General features: G+C 41.2%; 2 protein-coding genes across 2 annotated transcripts in view; one reads left to right on the top strand and one right to left on the bottom strand.

Annotated features, from left to right (window-relative positions):
* NSD2 (nuclear receptor binding SET domain protein 2) overlaps positions 1-17,758 on the bottom strand; it is a 99,056-nt gene extending 81,298 nt beyond the window's left edge. Inside the window, 2 exon segments of the mRNA XM_079306846.1 lie at positions 16,714-16,847; positions 17,621-17,758. The gene's annotated coding sequence lies outside the window, so the exon portion shown is untranslated.
* LETM1 (leucine zipper and EF-hand containing transmembrane protein 1) overlaps positions 17,728-25,919 on the top strand; it is a 28,723-nt gene continuing 20,531 nt past the window's right edge. The window contains exons 1-3 of the mRNA XM_079306847.1: positions 17,728-17,863; positions 22,074-22,131; positions 25,245-25,701. Of these exons, the coding sequence (XP_079162973.1) occupies positions 17,785-17,863; positions 22,074-22,131; positions 25,245-25,701 (594 nt within the window). The 5' untranslated portion in view covers positions 17,728-17,784. The remainder of the gene's footprint in view (positions 17,864-22,073; positions 22,132-25,244; positions 25,702-25,919) is intronic.

The raw sequence follows: 25,919 nt of genomic DNA, 5'->3' as shown, positions 1-25,919 counted from the left end.
ATGCTCCCATACAGCTGTAATGCCCAGTGCCTGGGGGGACCTTGGTAAATCACTGTAGATCTGCAGGAGCAAAGAGCTGCAAATTTTTTACATGTGCTCCCTGGTTTGCCTGTAGCCTGTCCTCAAGGATTCTTAAAGCCTGTAAGAATCCTGTAGGCCTGACATGGATCTAGCCTTCCCACTAAAGAATCTCATCAGATGCTCACTGGCTCATTAGAGTGGGACATGTGATCCCTGCCCATTACACACAGGCTGCCTCTCCTGCTGCATATTACCCTTCCTGATTATCTCTGCCACCTCTTAAGGCTGGGGCATTTATCTGTTTGTGAATCAGATCAGGCATCCCTGCAGTTCTCAGCCAGGTAAACCAGCTCCCTTCATCAATGGATCATGAGCTCTGCTCTAGTGTTTTGAGCCAGAATGCTGCTGCTGCCCAGCTGCAATCCAGCTCCTGTCTGCCTTCATCTGTCTGGTGCCATCCTAATAAATTATGAGGCATGTGCTCAGAATTTACCACTTTGCTGACTGTATGAGCAGCAAACAGAAATCTGAAGGAGGCTTTGGAGATGCTTTTTACAATGCAATATAAACATAGCAAGTGGGCCTCTTCAGATGTCTGTGGATATGCCCACACTGGGATAGTTGCTTGGCTTAGCTGATTCAGGAAAGAACATAAAGAAGTCATTGATTCAATGGGAAACATTTACCCAAGAGTTGTGCTCAAACAGCTTAGGTCTCAGAATGAAGTTTTACTTTGATAATTGTCCATATTAATTAAAAACTTGCTTTGGCTTCTAAGAATTAATTTCTAGATTGGTTTAAATATTATCATATTCTTTAGTTTTCTTTACATAGAACTGTAGGCAAGTTAATTGTATGTTAAGTCTTGAGTATTAATTTAAATTATTTTTTAAAATTAAAATAATTAATTAAATTTTTAAGATTTAATTTATGACCCAACTGTATTTGCCCTTTAAAAAGTTCAAAGGGCAGAGACTTACAAGCCTTACATGTTCATATGGAACCAGCAGAGGAGCCCCCAGCATGTGTATGTCCTGTAAGCAATATTGAAATATAAATGCTAAATGGTGTCTTCTGCAGGTAAGAGCTGTGGTTTTTGCAAACCTTTTGCACATTCATGTGTGTGTGCCAGGCAGACAAGCACTCTGGGTTTGAAAGATGACCCCCTTTTGAACTATAAGTATCCCATCTCAGTATGATTCCCAGGGAGAAAAGCTTGTTCCAAGTGCTTTGGATTTATGTAGGCCCTGTGGAGTTCACTGGTGGGTTTATTTGGCAGGTGGGCCTTATTAACCTGCCAGCAAGGGACTGTTTGACCTGCTTGGGTCTGTAGAGCTGGTAAATAAAGATTCTGTCAGGGAAGAGAGATTCTCTTGTGCTTCAGACTATTTATATCTCTTGTAACTGTGGCTGTTAAAGCTTATAAAGAAACAGAAGGTCTGGGATGTGAGACAGAAAACCCTGAGGGAGTTTTAAGTGTTGTATTTGGATTGCTGTGTTAATATCCCAAAATAAACACAGCATGCCAGAAAATGGGGAATATTTTTATTGTAATTATTATTAACTCAAAGACATGAATTATTGGTTATTGAATGGAGCATGGCTGAGCTTGGCTGTAGGAGACAATAAAATAACCTCTTAATTTAACACTAGCAGCTATTGGCAATCAATGGGAACCACACATTTAATCAGCTTCATTTCCATCTTTATTTTTTTTCTTGCTATCTTTTTTCCCCTTTTTTTGCATTGTGTTCAAGTTTAATAATTGCTAGTATTTACATTTTTACAGCTCAGGTTAATAATGAATACATAAGTTTACAATAAATTGTAATCATAATAAAACTATGATAGACTCTCCATCAACAGAATAATTTTAATTGGACAGAAATATTATATTGAAAGGTGTATTGCATTACAGATTGAAAAAAATCCTTTTAAGAAGTCTTTTCATCTGTTTAGTGCAGGCCTAATTATAGGGCCCTTTCTAACTCTGTAACATGTAATTTTTAATAAGTGTATCTTATTTCATGAAAAGATTGCTATTTTATTTATATTCCTTATAATGCAAGAAAATGTTTTTCTTTTACTCAGAAGCTACCAGTTTGGACTAGCTGAACAATCTTTTTGGGAAAGGTTTCCTTCTGTTTCAGCAGGCCTACTCAGACACCCAAGTGCTTCTGCAGATCAAATGACACTGAGTTCAGCGTCTGCCAGAGCTGAGATTTTGAGTCTCTATTCCTTGTTTATTCATTTGAAAGATGATTTTGGAATATTTCTGCCTTGTGTCCTGAATGGACTCGACAAATGTTTTTTTATCTCAGTCAGATTGGACTGATCTGTTATTTAGGCATTTTGTTTTAAAATATTTTATATTAACAGTCACCAGTTTACAGAGAATCTGTTGAATTTACAATTGCAAACAAACTGTCTGCAAAAGTATTTCAGCCTAGAACTGCTGCAGTGGCCCAGGAGAACTCACTATTGAAAAGACAAACAGGGTATTACTGCTGATGCACACGGAGGGGAGAATGGCTTCCAAATTTTTCTAGTCACCAAAACTTTACAAGTGGAAGCCACTTGGGAGAAACATGAAGACAGGCCCTTTCTTCTTTTGTTCAACCTCCCTTCCAGCAGGCATCTCTTTTGTGAGCTGGATGCCCTGGCTCCCAGCCCTGCTGTGATGTGGGACTGGCAAACTGCTGTGCACCTGTTCCAGGGGGATTAGGCACTGGTGACAGCCCATACCCAGAATTTCCTCCACACATGGTATTACCCTTACAAGTGAGTCAGAACCATTTCACTTGGAGCTTTTTATAGTTGCTGTTGAGGGTAATGATAATCATCCTAATAAAGTAGTTCTTAACCTCTCATACTGAAGAGTTTGCCATTGGTTGAAGAAGATACCAAGCTGCCCTTCACTCCCATCCCTATCAGCTTTACCAGCAGTGGCAAAACACTGTTAAGCTTTTACAATCATCTGTCTTTACAGTGGGAAGTGAGTGTTATCTGGTGGATGAGATACCAGGCTGAGGCCAGAATTGACTCTGTTAATTAATTCACCATTGGGAAATCTAAGACTATATTACTTCCTCTGCTGTTTTGATTTTCCTAATGATAAATACATTCATTTGAGAATTCAATAAACAGCTCATGCTGAAAATCAAGTATGCCAGGATTGGTTTGCTGAACTGGGCTTTATGTTAAGTTTTCTAGTCCAAAGAATCAAATATCATCTGTATTGTATTCCTATATGTTGGTACAGTAATTGATTACAGAAATAATATTAATGGCTTTTTTCTCTTTTGTCTGTTGCTTACAAGCCTTTGTTCCATTTTAGTAGAACACAGTTTTTGATATAAATACTTTCTTTTCTTACTTTGAAAATTGTCCATGTATAGTTCAGGGAATAAACATCCTAAATATGATTCCACCCAAGTCTCTCTTTTTTAGTTTTACAGTTTTCTCTTACCTTTATCTCCTCCTTTTCCCTTGTTTTTTTTTTTTTTTTTTTTTTTTTCCCCTCCCTTTCTGCAAGTACATAAAAAGAATCAGGCACTTCCTGCTATCCCTAAGCACAAATTTAGTTCCTGGAATATCCACTCTAATGTATTCAGGAAGGAAGGAATAATCTTTCTGAGGCTGTAGTGCTTTTACAGTGGCTGCAGTAGCTGTAGCTCAGACTGTAGCTCCATGCTGGAGGAATTGTGTAATGTTTGATCTTTGGAAGTAATAAGGAACAGGCCCATTCATAGGTAAGAATAATATGGATTGTGCAGTGAAGCAGACAAATGTTCCTGCATACAGGAGACTACTATCTGCTAGAATAAAACAATTCATACCAGCCACAAAATTCATTGAATAATTTTTTTTTTTTCTAAAATAAACCCCTCCATTTCCTGGTTAGGATAAAGTAAGATTGATTAGGTACCACTTGTAAAAGGTGGTTTTATGAAAGAGGAGGATGTTAAGTGTACTAGAGGAGAAGGATTTGCAGGAGAAACATGATAAGATAAAGATTTGTCTAAAATAGGACTGGGAAATGGCTAAGTGGGAACTGTGAGCTGAGTGTGTGGGAGGAAAGGAGGCAAGCATTTATTTTACAAATATTAAGAAAGGAAAAAAGGCATGGATGGAGGGCAGACTTCTTTTTGTTAGTCTGCTTTAAATTGACCTGTTGATTTCAGTTCCTGCAGGGCATTAAGATTGTGCTCAGTGTGCTTTTAATATATATCTAACAACCAGCTTGTGAATAGTTTATAGCTGCTCTTTCTTCTAACTCCTCTCTTTGCTTCACCAAAAAAATCCAAGAAGTGACAACCAGCCTGATTCACCTTTCAATGCAAGAAGATTCTATTTGATTTAGATCCAGCTGCTTTGCTTTAAAGGTATCAGCTCTTAATTTTAAGCAGCACACTGTAGGGCTGCTCTAGCTTTCACCTGTGAGCAGTCAGGTCCAACGTGCCCTCACACCCTTACAAGCCTTCTCCTGGCTCCCATGGCAGCAGATGTGAGGCCAGAATAGCAGAGAGTGCATTACACTGTCAGTGTGGGAGGGAAACAGCTGCCTGGTAAAGCAGCCTTTTGTGGAGTATATCGAGTTCTGGCCCTGTTTTGCCATAAATTAGTTGGTTTAATAAACATTTCCTGCAGCCTTTAGTAAACAGACTGTTGCATGTTTGAACTTACTAACATGCTCTTATCTTTGCTATAAAATGTATGTAATCACGAGAGATTTCCGAGTGACAGAGTGGATTTGGGAAAACATCCGCATAATGTTCTTCCACTTGTTTTCAGCTCCTTCATGGATTTGCTGGCTGAGACAATGTTTGGAGTAAAGTCACATGATCAATCTGCATTTTCTTGCAGTCTTCCTGAGCTTTTGCACCATTCTTTTTCATGCCAGGTATTCTGTTGATCTACAGATCCAGGCTCCTTCTTTTAAGGGCAATAAATCAAAATTATACAGTGTTTAGGATTTCACAGTCAGAGAGATTATGTCAGAATTAGAACATTCCTGAGTGAAGGTCATATAAATCAATCTTTCAGTTATTCCATTTTCAGTTTCATTGTAATGAACAGTCCCCTGCTTCCAGTGAGAAAGCTTATGTGCTAGAATACTGATAAGATGATACTGCATTGAGAGTACATTTTTGACTATTGGATGAAATCTGCAATGCGATATATGACATAAATGGAAGGGTCTGAGTTGAAAAACCTTGAAATTGTCAAATTATAGCATTCTAGGGATGAGGCTGGTTTGCAAAAGCACTGAATCCTCTTTGTAGCAGAAAAAAATTTTAATGTGCAAAGTAATAAAAGAGGGCTTGTAGTAGAAATGTAAAAGAAAAACACTCAGGCTATCATGTTAAACAGGTTAATAGTGTATTGTTGTGCATGCTTAACACAGGGGTGTGATTTCTACCTGGGCAGCAATTCACAACAACTAACATCATTTTTTCTACTTAAAATATTTGACAAGTGATGTTGCTTGTAATAACATAATGTAGCTAAGTAGCCATTTTAATTGCTTGCACAATTGTAACACTGAGAAGGAACTTGGCGTAGGGATCAGACTGATGGGATCTGCTGCCAATTACTTAGGTTATTGTCTAAACTCCTTGATCAAACATACACCCTATATGTACTTCCTAATGTATATATTGAACCTGTGCTCACAGGACAGTATAAAGCAAATACTACTCTTTGAACACACTCCTACTCACTTTACCCTGGGGAAATTGCTAAAACATGCATATCTTATTTATTTACTTTACACAACCCTCCACTGTCATGCCAGTATTCCAGGGCCTGTATGTTCCAGTCTATTTGCTCCCTTCCCTTTGACTGCACTCCCACCAGCTTCCCTCTGGGTTAGACATATTTGGTTACCACTCAGCCTGATTTGCATGTGGCTTCCCCCAGTTCCTGTGCACCCCTGCTCTGTGAAGAAGCGCAGCTGGAGGCTGCAGGGAGGAGGAGGAGCTCTCCAGGGTTCTGCTCAACCTGAGGTGCAAGGATCTGGGCAGAAGTTCCTCAAATCTGCCCTTCAATCCAGCCAGTTTGAGTTAGCTTGTAGAAATCCCCAATGGTATCACAATGGTAAAGACTCTGCGAGCTCCACACTCAGGGCACTACTCAGAACATTACAATGCAGGCAGGTAAATCAGGAGTTGTCAGAATTCCCTTTCCATTTTTAACCTTGCAATGCAGTCCTCCTCCACTTGGTGTTTCTGAAGGGATGGTAGACCAGTGGAGGTGGGAACACGGTTGAGGAGGAGGAAGTGACAGACTTCCAGGAGCAATGATGAAACTGTGAACTCACCAGAAGTGGGTCTGCAGCTGATGATCCATTCAGGAGCAATCTCATCATGCTGGGAATTGCAGGTAGCCCTGAAGCAATGTGAAACATAGCTTCATTTTAAACAAAATTTTTAATAGGAATTTTTAAGGAGGTGTCTTCAACATTATCTTTCTGGTTTTACTGCAAATCTAACATCATCACCTTTTTATTGGCAGCTTCCACAGGGACATTTGAAAGAGTCAGCCTCTCCATGCTGCTTGGGCTATACTGGGAAAATATTTGCACAGTTTTTACCTTGCATCAAGCCTGCTGTTCCTGACTGTAGGAGCTGAGGGATGACAAGCTTAGGACAAAGCACAAGGACCACAAAGGCCAGTGACAATAACCATGTGAAATAGGGAGGAGCCAGAAGGAATGGGAAGGAGATAAAGGGGCACAATAAGTGCACTGGGATATTATGCAGCTCTTCAGGAAACAATCACAGATGTTAAGCAGCTCATTAGGGAAGAACAAATCTCTCCATAATACCAGACTTGATCTAAACAAGCCTGAATGTGAGTGTGGTTACCTGAGCAAGAGCTGTGTGTGCCTCTGCAGTGCAGAGGCTTGAAGGCAGGTTTGCCACCAGCACACATGAGCTGGGACACAGTGATGCACAAGTAACCTTGGTGACAGAGGCAGCACTGAAACAGTGGATTCACAGCTCCCAGCTCTGCTCAGACCACTGTTCTGTGTGTGTTTAGCAGCAGTGATGAAACACAAGTCACTGCTGCAGGCAGCAATGCTCTATGCTCACCCAATTTCTCATTCTGCTTCCTTAAGCACTCATTTCTGACTATGACCAGAGACTGGATAAAGGGACTCACAGGCCTTTGGTTTAGCCCAGTGTAGTCATTCTAGTTTTCCTGATGCCAAATGAAGCCTTCATCCAACCTAAAGAAAGAACAGGATGTGGCACTGTAGGTTTCTTTGTTTACAGTGTCTTAATAAATTCTAGAACAAATATACTCAATTTGGATGCAAAAGAACATTCTCTACAAGCTGGTTTTGAAAGCTGATAGTCACTGAATTATTTTTGTCCTGTTCATCAATACAAGGAAAGCTGTGGAGACAAAATCTGTACATTTCTTCTGCAGAACCTCTTCCCTGCCTCCTCATCCTGCCTCAGCACTGTCTGCAATTCTTACCTTCAGCAGGTTTATGAAATGTCTCAGGTGAATAAAATTATATTGCAACTGATATAGGAGCAGAATTGGAATTCATTTCATCTTTATTACAGTGAAATGAAATTAGTTATATTGACAACTCAGTTATGAAGGGAGCAAAAGCTACAGTATTTTTTACACCCATGTTAGTAAAATAACTCGATAATCCTGATATGTTGTATAGAAAAATTATTTTTATATGATGCTGTTATTTACAAAATAATGTAAATATATGGATTGCATAGGTGTTTCTAGGTGCAGAATTTGCTCACAATAAATAATCTGTGACCTTACTTTTGTCACCTTGCCTTTGCTTCAATAAAATTCCAGTTTATCTTCATTTTATTAATCTGCTTTGTGATACCTAAGTTTGCTATAATAAAGACTCTTGGGGCTCTAATTAGTGACTTTTGTGGAACACCATTTACCACAGTGATTTGAGACAAAAATCAGTGCCTTCAGGAACCTGGAAAATACTTGGATTGGAGCACAATGTCTTTCATGTTGGTTTATTCAGATAATTCAAAGTATTAAACAGAAAGGTAACATATAATGAATAATATGATACTTACTATCATTGGAGGAATATATTATCAAAGCCTGTCCTAAAAATTTCTTTTAACCAGATCTGTCATTTTTCATTTGGACAATATTGACTTGTTCATCTCTTTGTTTGAAATATGCTTTACCACACACACACACACATACACACACAAGAAACCCCAGAATAGTCAGAGAAAGGAGATACCTTTGAGAATCATCCCTAATATATTTCCATTAATCTAAATGGAGTAACAGTCATAGTATCCAGCCTATATGCTCTGCAAGGAGAGAAATGCAGTTCCATACACAAAAGGCATGGTCTGGTTAAATCAATTTCTACAGCATCTTGTCTCCACATATTTCAGAGCACTATCCTTCTCAATTAATGTCAGCTCTGCTCTGGGAATACTCTTTGGTAGTTAACTGTTGCTGCTAGAGAGCTAACTTCAGATTGAACACAGCTGGCTTATGTATTTTGCTGTTAATAGTTTTGGTAATGGAACAACAAATGCAAGGGGAACAAACTATTAAGCAAAATGCAGAAGATTTTCAATCCAAATAAATCAGCCTTAAGGATAAGAAAACCCAAATGTAAATTTCCTTTGACTGACTCCTGATTTAAAAAAAAAAAAAAAAAATTACAAACATCAGGTAGGTTTTCTATGGTTATCTTTGTGCCAGGTTTCTAAGCCTTTAGAATATTGGGGGTTGCACACATACCTCTGTATAAACACCACTAATCTCTAGAATATTTCATTTTAAATTCATTCTTTGACACTTTTTTACTTTCATTTCCACTTACATCAAAGTCAAACAGAAACCCCTCAAACAGCCCATCTCCTCACAAGAATGGAGAAGGAGCAGATATGAAGTTCAGGAAGGGTATGAAGAAAACACACAATGCATGTCTGAGAAAGATCAGAGGTGAAAGAAGAAGAAAGCCAGCTGAAGAAAGGAGATGAAGGAAAGCACATGCAAGGCAGATTTTTAACACATCTCAGTCTTGCTGTGGCTTTTATGGCTAATTAATTACCCACTAGAGGGAGATCGACTGTAACTTGTTGCCAGGTGGATTATGGCAGAAGTTGGACTTTGTAACGTGTGAAGAGGCAACACTGTGGTGAGAAAGCAAGAGAAGATGCAAGTTCCTTTCCTTGGTAGAGTTTCGTTCTGTGTAAGTTACCAAGCAGACTGAGATCTCTTCCCTTTCTGACCTGGCTTTCATTATATTTCTACACAAAAAATCCCCACCTTTGTTAACCAGTTTGTTCTGTTGGTGAGAGAGGAGTTTAAGGGTGGCAGAAACAGTGCAGTGCTTGTCTAGGAGTAACCAAACTGCCCCCAGCATGGGGTGAGCCATGCACAGCTCAGTCAAGTGCCTGGAGACAGCCTGACAGTGACCCTTTGGTCCACCTCAAACACCTCCTTGGTTCCAGGTTAGGACTTGCATCTCACAGCTTCTGTTAGCTGCCCATGGGTAATCATTTATGGTCTCTTACTCTCACCTCTATTTGTGCAGAACAGAGGAAGCTTTTAACATTCAAAGCAGGCTTAGGCATGTCCTTTCCTCAAGGGAAACCAAGAAAGGAAGTAGTAATGGATGCTTAGAATTGGAAACAGATTATAGGAAAAGTAGCTCCTGCCCATTTGAGTCATTCCTGCTTCTGAAAATCAGTAGTTCAGGGATTTCCTAATTTCCAAAGAGGACACTGCAGCTAGACAAGCATGTGTCAGGGACTTCATTAAGCCTAGCTCCCTTGAGCATGTCTGTTTTCTTGTTGAGCCTATTTATTTATATTTTGGGGTTTTAGAACATCCTGTGGCAATGAATTTAAATGAAAATATATTTCCTTCTGTTCTTTTTTAAACCCTGCTCTCAGATAAACTGGTTTAATTAATATGGCATTATGAGCAGCAGTAATAACCATTTTTTATTCACTTTCCTCCCACCTTCATTATTTTCCAGACCTCTATATGTTCCCTTCCTGTTGCAGTACAGAATTCTAATCCCACTTTGGCTCCACTTATACTAAGATTCTTGAATAATATGAAGGCTTTTCAGAGTCAAGCTATTAACAGTGAAAATGGTCTTAACTCTAACCTTGCCTTTCTGCACAAGAACTATTGGATACAGAAGAACATAATGCAAACTTGGAAAAGATGCATAATTATTTCCACACAGGAAGTTTGCAGTTGATAGTTTGGTGTCACAGATAGAAATGACTAGTCTAACATGCCATGAACTAAGTCAGAGCCAAAACAATTATCTAATGCCTGTGAACCCTCAGGGTCAAATATACTCTCTGCTACCATGTGCATTGCCAGAAAAGTTTGCTGACAAACACCAGCCATCAAAAACACTTCTTCCTCACAATCTCCATGTCACTTTTCAAAGTGGCCTGTGGTTACATCCTGCTTACCTTCAAATTCGCTCAAAAATACTACATGGGGTTCTGGGCACTACTGGTTAAAAATTATTAAAAACATGGCATGACTTCATTTATCAGTGGCCTGATATGTTTCTTAAACAAATCAGTTTAAGGTAAATGTAAAACAATGAATTTGCAAAAATCCAAATATAAGCAGCACATTCACATTGCTTATCCAAAGCAATCCAGAGAAGAGAAATAGGGTATACAGGACACTTGCAGACCTAGCAGAGCAGCTGGCTGTGCTCTGTAAGAAAACTAGGCACAGGTGCTGGGATTGTGCCCAGGGCCCTGATTCCCAGCTGGCACGCTGCAAGAGGCTCCCTGCTCAGGGAGAGTTAGATGTCTGTTCCTTGGGAGGAGAGGCCTCACACAGGGGAGAAAACTGTTCCCTTGCCACAACAGGGAAGCACTGCTGCTGAGCCAGCTTTTTGTTGATATCAGTTGGGCATATTTCCTTTTTCAGCTGTTGGATTAGTGATTAGAAAATGACTGACACGTGCCATATTGGAATGGGTGTGGGGCCTGCCCCCCTGACTGATAAGCAGGCTGGATGGCTCACTTTTACCTGTGCTCACTTTTACCTGCTGCACAGATCAGTCCCAATGAGCTCCTCTTGCTCTATCCAGCTGATGAACTGCTAGGTATTTGCAGACCCCAGCTAAGCCTTCAGTTTGTACACAAAATTCCCTCTTGAAATTGCTTTCAGAGGAGAGTGCCTGCTTTGGGGGACTTCCTCTGGATAGTGATCATATCCAATGGTAAAGCTCTTTTATATCAACTTTGTATTCTCTTACATACACAACTTGCTAGCCATGCTTTTTACACACGTGCAACCAGGATTAAAGCATATAATGTGCTACTGAGAAAATACCTAATTGCTTGGAGGTAACAGGATGTTTGGGGGTGAATGCCTCCCAAGTCTGTCTCTAGGGGATACTATAATAGTAATAAAGTGAATAGAGGCCTAAGACAGGCAGGAGAGAGGTTGCTGATTACATGGGAAAGCCCAGACAAAGCGTCTTCTGTTCCTGGTGCCTGAAATTCAGCCACACAAGAAAAAGGCAGGATACTGGCAAAGCACCACTGGGATGTACTTGTGCTGATGGCTCTTTGTTGTTTTTCTACAGCTTCACATCACATTTTAACAGGTATTTCCCTTCAAGATTCTCATATATCTACAAATCAAGTGCTGTCAACAGAGCTGTCACTTCACTTGCCTTGGAGGTTACCATTCTTTCTGCCTCACAAAAACAAAGGTTAAAATGTTAATTTTCATCTCTGTCCAAGACTTTTATGATTCTATGTGGCAAGCAACAGGATTTGATTTTACAAACACATAACTGCACTGATCCTTTACCACTCTGTGTGAATGTCTCTGACAGCAAAGGGACATGGCATGCATATGCATGTGTAGGATTGGGGCCCAACAGCTTAGGTCCTGCTGAGGTCAAGGCACAGACTTCCAGACAAACGCTGATTTGGAAAATTTACAGTATAGTGGATGGTTGTAGAAAGGGAAAGTGCACTGACCATTCCAAAGGAACCAACTCCTTTTTAAAATCTCTTAATCTGCTTTTCATTATCTCTGTGGGGAGGCCTCTTGAGAAAAGCAGCTCTTTGACTTGAATAAAGGAGGGGCTGTGGGCTTGCATGCTGGAAAGGAGAGGTCATTGTACAGCAGCATGGAAGATGGGAGTGTTAGTCAGGTCAAGGAGAACAGGATGAAAAAGTGTGAGATCTGTGTTACAGGCTTGGTCTGGATTATGAAACATAGAAGGTTTAAAGCTGAAAGGTAAATAAGAGAGAGTGAATTCAAAGGTTGGAAAGACACATTCCTGTAGGGTTATTCAGGCTGACTGTAAGGGAAAAATATGAGGCAGGACTGATAAGATCATCAGCAAAACCAGGAAGAAAGAGGTAACGACAGCAGAGGCCCAAGAGGGCTAAATTCTACTCAGGATTGTAAGCATCAGGCTTCAGCAAATGAACATATCCATCTTCAGTATTTTTCACTTGTTCTTTTAACAGAAATGCTTAGCTCTGCTCACCTCCTCTGAGGCAGAGAAAGCTGGAATATGCCTGAGGGACAATGCTGCATTTTGCCTGCACCAGGTCATACACAGCTGTATGTGCTGGCTCTAACCTGCTCCCCTCCAAACCAGTACTTACCACAAGCAGCGAAAATTGCCAAAGAAAGTTACATTGTTGGGATTAAAACGGCCCTTGGAAGTAGCACATTTTTCTACTTTTTAGAATACAAAGGTAAAAATTCTCCTAAAATGGTGTGCTAACCATCTGCTTTGTCTTTAATGGATGCAATTTGAAAGGTATCTCTGTTTTGCAGGGACCTCCTGTCTTTCCAGTACTCCTATAACACTGCCTGACTTCACCAGGAATTTTGTTATACACAAGAAGTGCAGGAATGGGTGTACAAAATCTGGGATGGGGTGGAGGAGAGCCTCCCCAGTCACTTGCATTTCCTGTCCTGCTTCTTGATAGGTGCATAAAATCAGATTTAGAGCTTTTATTGACAGTAATACAACATTTGGTGTTTTCTTAGAAGACCTAACTGAGAGGCAGATAATGACATAAGATTGTTGGCTTTCTATGTTTCTAATTCCAGACAGGAACCTGCACACATACAGCCTAAAAAATCCTGGAAGCAAAGAATAACTCCAAAAGCACAGTTTTAAAGCCTGTCATTCATAAAATGAAACTGATTCATTTGGAGGCACAACAGGTTACTTAAATACAGCACTGATGATTTTGCAGCAAAATCTCAGTCTCTCATATCAGCTGGAGCTAACAGGTGTGTTTGTAACACTAAAGACTCTTTTTTTTTCCCTCCCTCTGTATTTCTCAAAGTTTAAATCAATTTGCTTTTTATAGCTACATTCTCCCTTTTTTTGTTGTGCACACTGCCTGGCCAGAACCTTGTGGCTTTCTCCCATGTGTTCCTTCAGTACCCCAATCTCTGTGGTTCCACAGCTTCTCTGCCTGATTGTTTCACATAAGCTCCATCTGCTGGGAAAAGGGAGAACCTCGGTGGTTCTGAACTACAAATGCTTTTCCCTCAATTTGCAAAGATTTTCAAAATTATCTGGTTTTGCTCCTCCAGCTGTGCTTGTGCCTGCCTGCATGCCAAATTTAACTAATGGCAACCTAATATGTTATTTGTATTGTATTCTGTGTTGCTAATTTGGGTCAAGCCTAAGCAATCTTTTAAAATATCACTTTTTGACTTGAATTTGAGCAGGTAGTTAATTATCCTTGGATGAGGAATGACTGTTTGCAGAACATGACTGTTTGTTATTGCCATCAAGGCACTCTCTGTGTGGCTTTTCAGAGCAGTGAATGAAGAGGCACCCAGGGCAGCCTGTTTCTAGTGCTAATGTGTAGCCAGTGCTGCTTGTTTTTGGCACATTTACAGACAGGAGTGAACTTGTGACCTGGATGTACATACAGCAAATCTGTAATCCAGCCACCACTTGAACTTTTACCTTTGGGTGTAACATTGACAGAGCAACAGGCTTCAGTATCCCATGAATCTGTTCTAAAAATCCCTGATAATGAATGGAAGTATTTTTTAAAAAACTACTAATAATCTCTTGCCTTTCTCCCTGGAGTAGAAACTTAATGCAACTTGCTACACAGCAATGTGTTTTTTCCCCTCCCTTTTCTTTACATTTACGCTGAACAGTGGTGAATAAAGATGAGGTTAATCCTGTATTGTTAAACCTATTCAAGGAGGCAACCTGAGGGTTGCCATGGAAACAGATTCTACAGCCTAAAAGTATAATTCTACTTTTAAGGGCTGTCTATGGACTTGTACTGATACACAGCTTACTGAGCCACACTGTGTACACAAACACCATGTTGCAGCAGTGAAATGGCAAAGGTGCCTCCCAACTCATCAGATGCTAATTATGCCCCCACCTCCTCCCATTTACAGCCCATGGCATCAAACACTGCACCTCCTCCCCCATGCCCTGAATCCCATCTCCCCGGCCTTGCCTGCCTTTGCTGCCAGCTCCATTTCTCATCAGGGCACACTGGGAAACCGACCTGCCTGTGTCTGGCAGGAGTGTCTCAGATTTGATACTGTCACACAGGGCACCTCAAGCTGGAGTGAGGGAGCTGCTATCAATCCTTAAAAACATCAGCAGCATCTAGGACTGCTTCCTGGGCCATGTCTTCAGGGAAGGGGTGACAAACTTGCAGTTCTCCTCCCTGTTCATATAAACATTTGCCCCCCAATTTCTAGATAGATTTCTATATAGTTCAATAAGAACTATAAGATTCATCTGCTCCTTTGTCATGTCTATGCAAGTAATGCACAGCCCTAGGCCTGTTCTGTGCTTTTATGGGTTTTATGCATCATACCTCTCTCAGACAAGTTGAACAGTCCTGCCTTTGTGATATCACTGGGCTCTGCTCATACAGCAATAAAATACGTATTTCAGTATTCACACAGTCTATAACCATCAAAATTTCCTTTTATTTGGAGGTTGTTTTGAATTGGTTTAGACAACTCCTACCTTGCTTTTGCCTCTAGTTAATATCGGGGGGGGGAAATATATTTAACAGGAAATACTAATCTTAGTTTTGTTCAAATATTACATTTATTTTAACGATTCTCAGATCCTTAATACAGTCATCTAGAAAGAAGGCTTTATATTTCTTCCTTTTAGTCTCTCTCATCCTATTCCTGCTGGAAAAATTTTTCAGCAAGATGGCTGACGACTTTTCCAGACAATGTGGTTGCTTTAAGAACCAGGACTAAAATGGCTGTGAAGCAGTTGATTTTTTTTTTTTCCTTACAAAACCCCCAAAACCCTATTAACTATGTGGTATTGGGCTTTATTCTGGGCATAAGTGTTTTCTCTGTGAGCTCATGGGCTGTTGCTCTGGCTAGAGCAGAAGATGTTTTTCTTTAAAACAAAAACTGATGCCTATGGAAGGCCCATGTGTCACCTACAGTCACTAGGCCTTTTCATGGAGGAGCAATTTGTACAAATACTTAACAATTTTTAATTCTTAGTCTTTTCTTAATCCTTGCTTCACAATGCTTGGTAAATTTATGCAATCAATTAGTATTTTTAAACTGTATCTATTTGGGAAATTTTCACAGAGGTATTCTCAATCCTTTTCAAATATAGTAGCAAACCCTGTAACTTCCAGGTATAAACAAATCTGGAACAAAAGACTGTACAAAAACATAACGAATTCAGCTCTGAAAAGGCCCATGCATCTACATTGTCTGCCACCCTGAATACTAATGAATTTAATGAAACTATTGAAAGGCTGGTTACTTGTCTGCATAAATGTATTGAGACCTCTGTAATCATCTGTTTGCTGTCTGAAATCTCTTGTCAACAGTTTAATGACTTCAGAGCATATTATTCTTCTTGTATAGGCTTCATATAATGTTTCTACATAATTAAGCAGCTTTGTTAGAGGAACTGCCATTAGTTGCCCCATTTCATTTGGTTTTGTTATCAGCCAACCAGAAAGAAAAAATGAATAACAAGAGAAAGATACAAATGCAGTCTAGTGAGAGATGTGTAGATTGGGAAGATGTTGTTTGGTTGGTTTTTTTTCAAGACTGCCATTAACATAAAGCGCTATTGTCAAGTTGCACATTTTAAATCATTTTAACCATTTAAATGCAGTACCTATTGAAGTAGTTGTAAAGCAAACATGGCTGGCTAAAAATCTTGCAGTGCATTTGGGAGCCTAACATTTAAAAAGTAGCTCTAATAAGTACATACATAATAATACCTATTAGTTTGTTAATTATCACTAAACATAAACAACACTAACATTTCTATAGCCATAGTGAGAAAAGTGCCATGAATTTTTTAAATAGTCATGACAATTGCATATTCCATCTTCACTAATACTTTTGAATTAAAGTGTAAATAATATAAATGTCATCTAAATTTTTTCATACTTCAGAGAAACCCCAAGCATTTTCTTTAAATACATAAAAGAACTCTATAAAATTACCAGCTGATTTCCTGCACTTGCCTAGTCCTAAGCATGGGCAGATAAACTGCAAACTCACTTGTTTTTTTATTGTTCCAGGACACTGTTTTCTGTCACATTTTGGGTAAAACCTGAAGGCTTCTGCTACCCCTCATGTATAAGGTTAAGTCACACGTATTTTCTTTGGGGCTGAGGCAGGTGTAGGGTTGGTGCTGTGAGTTACCTGTGAGGCAGGAGAGGTCTGATCCCAGGGCTCCCTCATCCCCTGGAGCCCTGTCCTTGGGGCAGCCATCTTGTTGGCAGGGCTGGCAGCCATCTTGTCCACACACAGTCCCAGCAGCTTTCCCCCCATTTTTTCTGGAACAAGGAAGGCATTAACACCCAAACCTCATGCACACAGTTTGTAAAATGTCACTGTTGTCGGGTTAAATTGCAATTTGTGCAGTTTGATTATTGCTATTCACTGCATCTGCCAATATAGTTAAAAATAAAGTAACACGTAATACTGCATTAACTGAGTACTAAAGTATTTGATAAGACATCCTGCTGCTGATCAGAACTCGACTCGTATTTGAAGAATAACTACTATTGTAGTCCAACTATTAACCAGTACTAGTGCGGCACATCTGTCAACCGACTGATTTATGTGCTATTTCCTATCAAAGCCATCACAGCTCCACCAGAGAGCCATTTTTTCTGCACCATCCCGAGATCCATAACCAACACACGCGTGTGCAGGGGAACTGCCGCTGCAGCCGCGGGCCGCAGGCGAGCGGGAGCACGGCCGCACACAGCGCGGATCGCCAGGCTGGAAGGGACCTTGGGCATCACCCAAGGCAACCTCTGCCAAAGCGGAGAGCGCTGCGCGCTGCTGGAGCGCCGCACTTTGCACTGGCACCGTGTGTGGCCACGGCTCCGTGAGGCGCCGGCACCCGCCCTTCACAGCAGCCACGGCCTGTGGCCTTCCCGGCCTGGGGGAACCGGGGCTGCGAGCGAGACAAACGCCCCGGCACCGGCACCACCCTCGGTGCCACCGCACGTCCCGCCGCTCCCTCGGGCAGCTGCGGGGAAGAGCCGCGGCCCCGCCCGCCCCTCAGTGACGCCATCCCCGCCGCCACCGCCGCTCTCACCGTGCGCTCCCGGACTACGGCTCCCGGCGTGCCCGGCGCCGCGGGGCGGTGCCGCCTGAACGCGGCTCCCGGGCGCTGCTGGGCGTGCGGGGATCGCCGCGGCCCGGGCGGTGGGACAGCAGCGGGGCCGGAGCCGCCCGCCCGCCTGCCCAGCGAGCGCCGCCATGGCGTCCATGCTGCTGCAGAGCTGCGGGCGGCGCGCCTGCCGCCTGCCCCGAGCGCTGCGCCGCCCGCCACAGCCCGGTGAGGCTCCCCGCCGCTCCGGCCCGCCGGGCCCGGCCGGGAGGGCGGGGAGGGAGGGCGGCCGGAGGCGGCCGGGGGCTCCGGGCGGGGGCGGAGAGGCCGCTGCGGGAGGGGGGGGCCGCGGCCGGGTCCCCGGCGCTCCGTCCGCCGAGGCTGGCGCTGCTCCCGGCCCGGCCCACGCTCGGCGGCCGCTGCGGCCTCGCCGCATGTGCTTCCGCACAGCGTGGTTGGAGGGGATGATTTACCCTAAGGGCAGTGGGACACGCGTGTCTCCTAAATGCCGGCTGGTCGGGGAAGGGAAAAAACACGTGCTTTTTGTTAAAGTTCAGGAACGCGTTACTACGACTCGGTTCTGCCTGCCTTGCTCTCGGCGTGGCTTGGGTGTCAGGTGGGGTTGTCACTAGTCATGCGCTTCTCTTTAAGAAAGCACAAGGCGGTGTTTTCTTTGTCTGTGTTAGGGATAAAACATGAATTTGCCTTTTTCCAAGTGGCTTTGAAAACTTAGGAAAATAAGAAGGAAGCGCATTGTGTGATACTGATTAATAATGAAGATAATTTGGCCGTTTAAATATCTCTGGTTGGTGAAGCTTAGTGGCGTGAAACAGCTGATAACTTGTGACGAGAGGCCATTGGCTGCTCTTTGCCCTGAGCTGGAATGGCAGGGATGAGGGAGGAATTGCCTGTGCCAGAGACACAGCCCTGAGCTGGAATGGCAGGGATGAGGGAGGAATTGCCTGTCCCTTACACAGAACCCTGAGCTGGAATGGCAGGGATGAGGGAGGAATTGCCTGTCCCTTACACAGAACCCTGAGCTGGAATGGCCGGGATGAGGGAGGAATTGCCTGTCCCTTACACAGAACCCTGAGCTGGAATGGCCGGGATGAGGGAGGAATTGCCTGTCCCTTACACACAGCCCTGAGCTGGAATGGCCGGGATGAGGGAGGAATTGCCTGTCCCTTACACAGAACCCTGAGCTGGAATGGCAGGGATGAGTGAGGAATTGCCTGTCCCTTACACAGAACCCTGAGCTGGAATGGCCGGGATGAGTGAGGAATTGCCTGTCCCTTACACACAGCCCTGACTCCCCATGGGAGTGCTGTCACTGAGGGCAGGGCAGCTGCACACTCACATCCAGGCAGACCTGATGAGCTGTAGGGATTCTTGTTCATTGCAAAGAACAACTGTCCTCTTGGTTGCCAATAGTCACTCAGGTGTGGTATCTTCCTCTAACTGATTTTGTGAGCTGCTGTTATAAAGTCATTTATTTCGGTTAAGCCTGGACCATATCCTGAACAAAATCCTGGGGCATCCTAACCATCCAATTTATTTAAAATGTGGAAGAAGCACATCCATGTGCCTTCAAATTAGATGGGAGCTTTGATTATTCTTGTGGCATGGCATAAAAAGTATTGCTAATGATTGCTGCAATTTTGGTTGTTATAAATCTTAGACAACCTAAGCTGAAATGCTGTGATAGAATCAAATAACTGATGTGCTGTGGTGCACTGTGGTTATGATACAATTAATACTTTTATTTGGGGTGTTAATCTAATATTGACACATTCTTATATGGTGTATGCCTTTTTCTGTAGTGTTTTGCTTTACTTAGCTCATCTTCTTTGCTTTACTTGTAAGTAGTCTAAGATTAAGTTAAAGCTAAGTGCTTCTAAGAATCCTAAATGTTATTCCTGTGAAGATCAGACTGTTAAGTACTGCAAGCTTACACTTCTCTAGGGACTTACTTCATGATAGCACTTTATTTTTAAAAATTCTAAACATAGTAACAGTATGGCTATTCTAACTTAACTTTGGGTTTGGTGCTTCATTGAATTCAAGTATGAAGTTTCCCATGACTACTTTTCCATGAGGAAAGTGTTAGCATACAGCTTCTCTGACACTGGTGCCCTTCTTTCTTACTAAGCCAATACAGGTTTCTTAAATGAAAAGTGCTGAGTGTGGTTTAGCAATATTCACCTTGTTCAGATACTTTTGGATGTCGCTGTTATCCCAGAACTGAGGATTATGGACTTTGCCCCTTTCTGAAGGAAACCTTTTATTTCAGACCTGGTTACTCCTAGGTATGTGGTTTTAAGGGACACTGCAAAACCTATAGAGCTCTTGTCAGAACTGGCAAAGTTGGAATTAACATTTTCTGTGAGGCTGTTCACACTCTGAACATGTTGTACAAGAAGTTTAGTCAGCATGGTTTTTTATGGTAACCTTGGAATTTTGTTCTTTGACTCATTCCTTAAGATTTAGTGTGCCTGGTTCAAAGGAAGGTAGGTGAAGTGAACTATGAAGTGAAAACTTTGGAATTTTATTTAAGAAATTCCAAGCCAGTTTTGAGCTCCAGATCATCCCTTTTAGTTCTAGAGGCACCTATCCATAGCAGGCAGTGGCCTCTCCTAGTGGGACTCTTGCTTTAGGCACATGAGGCTTTGTGGGGTGAGACAGATTACTGTGCTGTGACTTATCCCTCCAGACACTGAGCACTTCTCTGCTTTGCTCAGCTGCTCCTTGAGGTCAGGGATGTCCTTCTGGGTTGGCCTCTTGGGTTAGGTAATTTAGCTGCTGTTCTTTCTGTAAATATCAGAGAGAATCACAATGCCTTCAGAGATTCTTAGGAATTGCTTTTTGAGCTGGAAACAGACAGTTTTTCCCTGGCTCTATTTGCAGTGGTGGTGAGTGTTAGAGTTTGATACAACTTGACATGGGTAAATCCTTTGACTTGATAATGCCTCAGCTTTTGCTGTAATTACTTCAGAGCCCACTTAACATGGGGACATCCCTTGATAATCAAGATTTTCCTCAGATAAGTTAACTTATCTTCTATTCCTTCTGATTGTCCCACCTGATTTTGGCAGCATCTCTTTTCCCCTAATAATTAGGGCATTTTGTTGGGGAAGGCTTTTAATCATCAGCATTGGGTGCTGTTTTTTCTCAGATACAGGTGTCTACTTTAGGTTCTGTCATAGGCTGTACCTTGCCTTTGATGGTGGGAAGGTGTACCAAAGATCTCTCAAATGACCTTTTGTATCCTTCTGTCTCTTAGGATTGACAGAAATTGTAGGTTCCAGATAGGAGAAGCAAACCAAAGTATGCCTACTCTATCCAGCCTTCCAATTTTATTTTGGTTACAGTGAATTCTGAAAAGACTGGCCAAAAAGAGTCAATATGTTTTAAGTCTTGCTCATGTGATTTTTTTATGATTTGTCCAGAAGTCATTTTGCTCTTGGTAGTAGCTACCTATGGAATTACTGCAGCAAGGTGTTGATACAAGATTTGCTTTTTTAAAGTTACTTTAGGAACATGAACTCTTTTCTAGTGGGGTCAGGGATGACTTTCAGGGATTGTAGGCTGTGTGCAGTCACTAGGTAGCATTTTATGTTGTTTATTCTTCTTCCATAATCAGAAGGCTTTCAAATGTGGCCCTTTATTGAAGCACATGACTTAGATGATTTATGATTTGATGATATTCTCAATTTATTTCCAGAATGGATGATGTTTGTATGTGTACCTGGATAGAGAGTGCTCATATCTAGGTATCAACCCTTTCGGATATTATTAGCTACTATTAGCACTGATTCAGAGATAGTGTTTCAAATTAAATTCATGTTGAGGGATATAGTGTTTTCTGGAAAGCCAACTTTTCATGTGCTTTGGGTCAGACTCTCACCCCTCCCTTCAAGACAATTTGTATCCTTTGCAGAGAGATCATGGGGTAGAGCTATTTTTACCAGGTGCTAATCAAAATGAGCAGCAGTGTATTGAAATGGTGTTGTGATTCCACCTCTCTAGTGAAGTGTCTTTAGGTTCCTGCTTGTGTTTTATTTGTCTTGCTTAAAACAAAACAAAAAGCCATTTAATTCCCAAACACTTGGCAAGGGCTCCTTTTGTATCATCTGATACTATGTTGTCATAGAGCTGTTAAAAAATTACATTTGCTTTCTGTGAAGTTCCTGTTCAATATAGTTTCTTGCCTGGGGCAGTTGGAAACCTGTCATCAGACAGTTGAACAAGAACAAACCAACCTCACTCATCCACAGAGTTCAACTCTTTGTGTTAAGCAACATCTTTTTGTGCTTTCAGTAGTAGCCATTTCTATGTAAAGATCAATCTTCTCACTCATGTATTTATATGCAGTTCACTGCATGGATAAATGTCCTCCTGAATTTCAGAATTGGTGCTAATTATTGGTATTTTTTTTTAGGTAACTTGGGAGATCGGGCATGTCTTAGCTGTACATCCCTGAGGCTGGCAAACAAAATGTGAGTAAATATGAACATTTTTCTGAACTATCAATTAGTATACTGTCTTAAAATGTAGGTTTAAATCTAGTCCAAAGTTATGAAATGTTAGCTTCAGCTTGTGTTAATGACAGATTAAAGAAGGAAGTCTGATATTACTTGCTTCACCTGGTTGGTTGTGTGTGGGAAAAAGAAAGTGAAATCTTCCCCTTTTTGCCAACTTCCTCCCTTTTTGTTTCACTTCTGATGTGACAGCAGCAGAATATTTATGTTGGGTGTTTCCAGGTGTCGTAATGGGATCTGATAAGCTTCTTGTGTGCTTTGTCCATGGAGTTGCATAGAGTAAACATTCAGTTGAAAATCACAGTTGACAGATGAGAGTGTAGAGCATCTGAGTGGGATCCCTGCTAACCCAAAGAAAGGAGTTTATTGTATGTTGCAGCCTTGGGTGATGGTGTCCTCTTCTGAAAACAAATCCAGCTGTTGTGTGCCCTTATGGAACTGAAGGAGTTGAATGCTGACAGAATCCATTCTCTGTTTCTGACTTGGCTCACAAGGCATACTTGTAAATAAGAATTTCCTAACACCTTTCCTTGCAATGTTTAAGTACAGGTTCTGTAGTTCATTTATAAACTAACTGCTCAGGATACAGGGCCTATTCTTTGATTTCCTGAGTTTTCATTTTAACATGAGGATGTGTTTCTGGACACAACCCTTTAATACAAAACAAACCAATTGTTACTTAGACATGTTAGTTCTATATCACTTGCTGTAGAATTTGTTTTGATTAATTTTTTAAAATATGTGAAACATTTTCATCAACCCGTAACACTGGTTTTGGTATGTTAGTATGTAAGACCTCTCTTGGGAAGCTGGAAAATTATGTTTTTAAACCTGTTAGGCTGGAGCACCTCTCCTATGAAGACACACTAAAAATTTGGGGTTCTTCACTTGTGTAGAAGAGAAGGCTCCACAGAAGCCTTCCAGCACCTTCCAGCACCTAAAGGAGTTACAAGGATGCAGGAGAGGAACTTTTGTCAATGGAATGGAATGACAAGGCATGGGGGAATAGCTTTAAAATGAATGAAAGTAGGTGTAAATTAGATATAAGGAAGAAATTCTTTGCTCTGTGCTGGTGAGGCCCTGGCACAGGTTTTCCAGAGGATCTGTGGATGCTCCTACCCTGTGAATGTTCAAGGCCAGGCTGGATGGGGCTCTGAATAACTTGGGATAGTGGAAGGTGTCCCTGCTTGTGGCAGGGGGTTGGAACTGTGTAGTCTTTAGGTCCCTTCCAACCCAAACCATTCTAGGATTCTGTGATGAAATGAGTAGCAGAATATTGGGACAGAAAATCCTATTCTGTGGAGGAGGTTTGGGGTGGGATTTTTTTGTTTGTTGTGGTTTTGATTTTTTGTTTTGGCTTTTTTTTTCCCTCTAACCAAAGCTGCTATTAACGTAATGTTGCTGCTTAAAATAAAACAAACTAATGCTGGTACCCCACATGACCCAGGGGACTCTGGTGATATGTACTGAGGACAGGTGGGATAGAAATTGTGTGTCTGACATCCTTCTTGTGAAAATGTGTTCAGAGAGGCACATTTCTTGCAAAATTTTTATTCCCTGCAGACTCAGAACCAGTTCTGCTGTCAGAGCTTTCTTCCTCTCTGCATGCAGAAGAGTGTCAATGTATGTAGGTGGAATTTGGCTTGAAGGCCTGGAGCTCTGCTTTTGGGATGCCTTAGGGTGGATTGATTTATGCAAATGTTTTAGTCTGGTTTTAAATATGTAGTTTACTTTCTTAAAGCAATTAAACTGGAATTCTTATTAGTTAATATCTGTGCAAATGTGTAATTTTCTAGCTAGCCAGGAGACTGTGTTAGGTAACTATATATGTTCCAGCAGTTATCTGACCTCTGAATGGTCAGATGCTAAACCTTCAGTTTAAACTAGAGAATAGTGTCTTTAAAAAGTAAAAACTTAGTCTTTTTTTTTTTTTTTTTTTTTCCCCACGAAGCTCTATTTGAATGATATTGGGTAGACAGGACCATTAAAGTAAATTAAAACTTATTTCAGCATGTAATAATTAAATTTTTAAGTGTTTCTGTCTGAAAATTAAGTGAGTGAGACTAGCACTTTTAAGTGTATGATAAACCTTTTTTTCCTTAAAATGTTATTAAGACCTCTAAAGTCACTTGCACCTATTTTTTTATTCATTGACTAAAGACAAAAACACATTCTAATTTTGTTTTGGTAGTACAAGAGCTGCATGAAGAAAAACCCCAGTCATTTCTGCCCTGTTGGTGTCTCAATGCTGGCATTTCAGTTTGAGGGACACTAATGGAACTCTTTTATATGAAATATTATATCCACTATTTTATTTTTGTCTCATCTTTTATTTAAAGTGTGTACAATCCTACTTGCATATGTGGTTCTTCTGTGTATATGAATGTTAGTGGTTTTTGAGCAGTGTTTCCCTGCTAACTTCAGTCTACATTTAGTTAAAGAACAAGAGTTCTGAGCAAGTAGAATGTTGGTTCTCTCTGGCCCAGCTCAGTACTGTGATGGAATTTTTTACAAAAGGTTCTGCTGAATAAGGAAAATTGGATGCATGGAGATAGTAAGAGAGGAACTCTAATGAAATCAGATTCCTCTGGTACTAATTCTATGACTCAGCACCTATCCCAAGTGTATAACTTCTATTTTTTTGTCTCAAGTGTTTTGCACAAACAAGCAAAGTGATAAAAGGGATTTTGTTACTTATGAATTTACATATTAGTTTTCAAATTAGTATTATTATATTAGTTTTTAAATGTAGCTTTCTAAACGGAAAGCACATGTGGTGGTTGCTCTTTATTTAATTGGAGTGAAATAAACTACCTTTTCAAATTTGTACAATGGAAAATTCCCTGCAAGTTATTTTTTTTTCATGAAGTAAAACAAAGTGTTCTCTTCATGTATAGACATTGGTTTTAAGAGTCAAAAAGTATTTTTTCCCTTGAACAGTAGGTATTTCTCAATATGCAGTAGATATTGCTCAAATTTCATGTTTTATAAATACATAAATACATCTGTGCAAATATACATAGATAGCTGATGACCTGTTGCTAATTCTTGAATGTTTTTTTCTTTTGAAGGACTGTACACTTTAAATATTGCACTAGTGTCCCTCCTGTTTACGCCTACTCCAAAAAAACTCACTATTGTTGTTGGACTAAAGGATCTGAGCAAATACACTTCACTCTTACGAGCTCTTCTGGCTCATGGACGCCACTGGCAGCCGTGGGTGTTTTTGGTCCCCAGTACCTTCCAGTTAGGTGGTGGCATTCTTCACGTCCCCTTCAAGATGACTCCATAGTTGAAAAGTCACTGAAGTCCTTAAAGGACAAAAACAAGAAGCTGGAAGAAGGAGGTCCTGTATATAGTCCAACAGAAGTGGAAGTTGTTAAAAAATCCATCGGGCAGAGGATTGTGGATGAACTGAAGCACTATTACCACGGGTTTCGGTTGCTGTGGATTGACACAAAAATCGCGGCGAGGATGCTCTGGAGAATCCTGCACGGGAACACTTTGTCTCGTCGGGAACGGAGACAGGTACCGAGTCAAGACCAGCTTCCTTGGGGTGTCCTCAGGGATTGCTCTGTTTTAGCAGAACTGACTTAGTTCTTGCTGTTGTCTGTTCCTAGACTTAAAATTCCTCTGTTGTTTTCTTCCTTCCTCACTATGTGGACACTAAAAATTTTTCGGTATTGCCCCAAAACTTTTTTCCTGTGTTCCCCATTATTGAAGATAAACTTATTATTTTCTTGTTG

The sequence above is a fragment of the Erithacus rubecula genome, assembly GCF_903797595.1.
Source record: "Erithacus rubecula genome assembly, chromosome: 5".
Lineage (NCBI taxonomy): Eukaryota > Metazoa > Chordata > Aves > Passeriformes > Muscicapidae > Erithacus > Erithacus rubecula.
The sequence above is the reverse complement of the archived record's forward strand: the minus strand, read 5'-3'. Positions and strand labels throughout refer to the sequence as shown.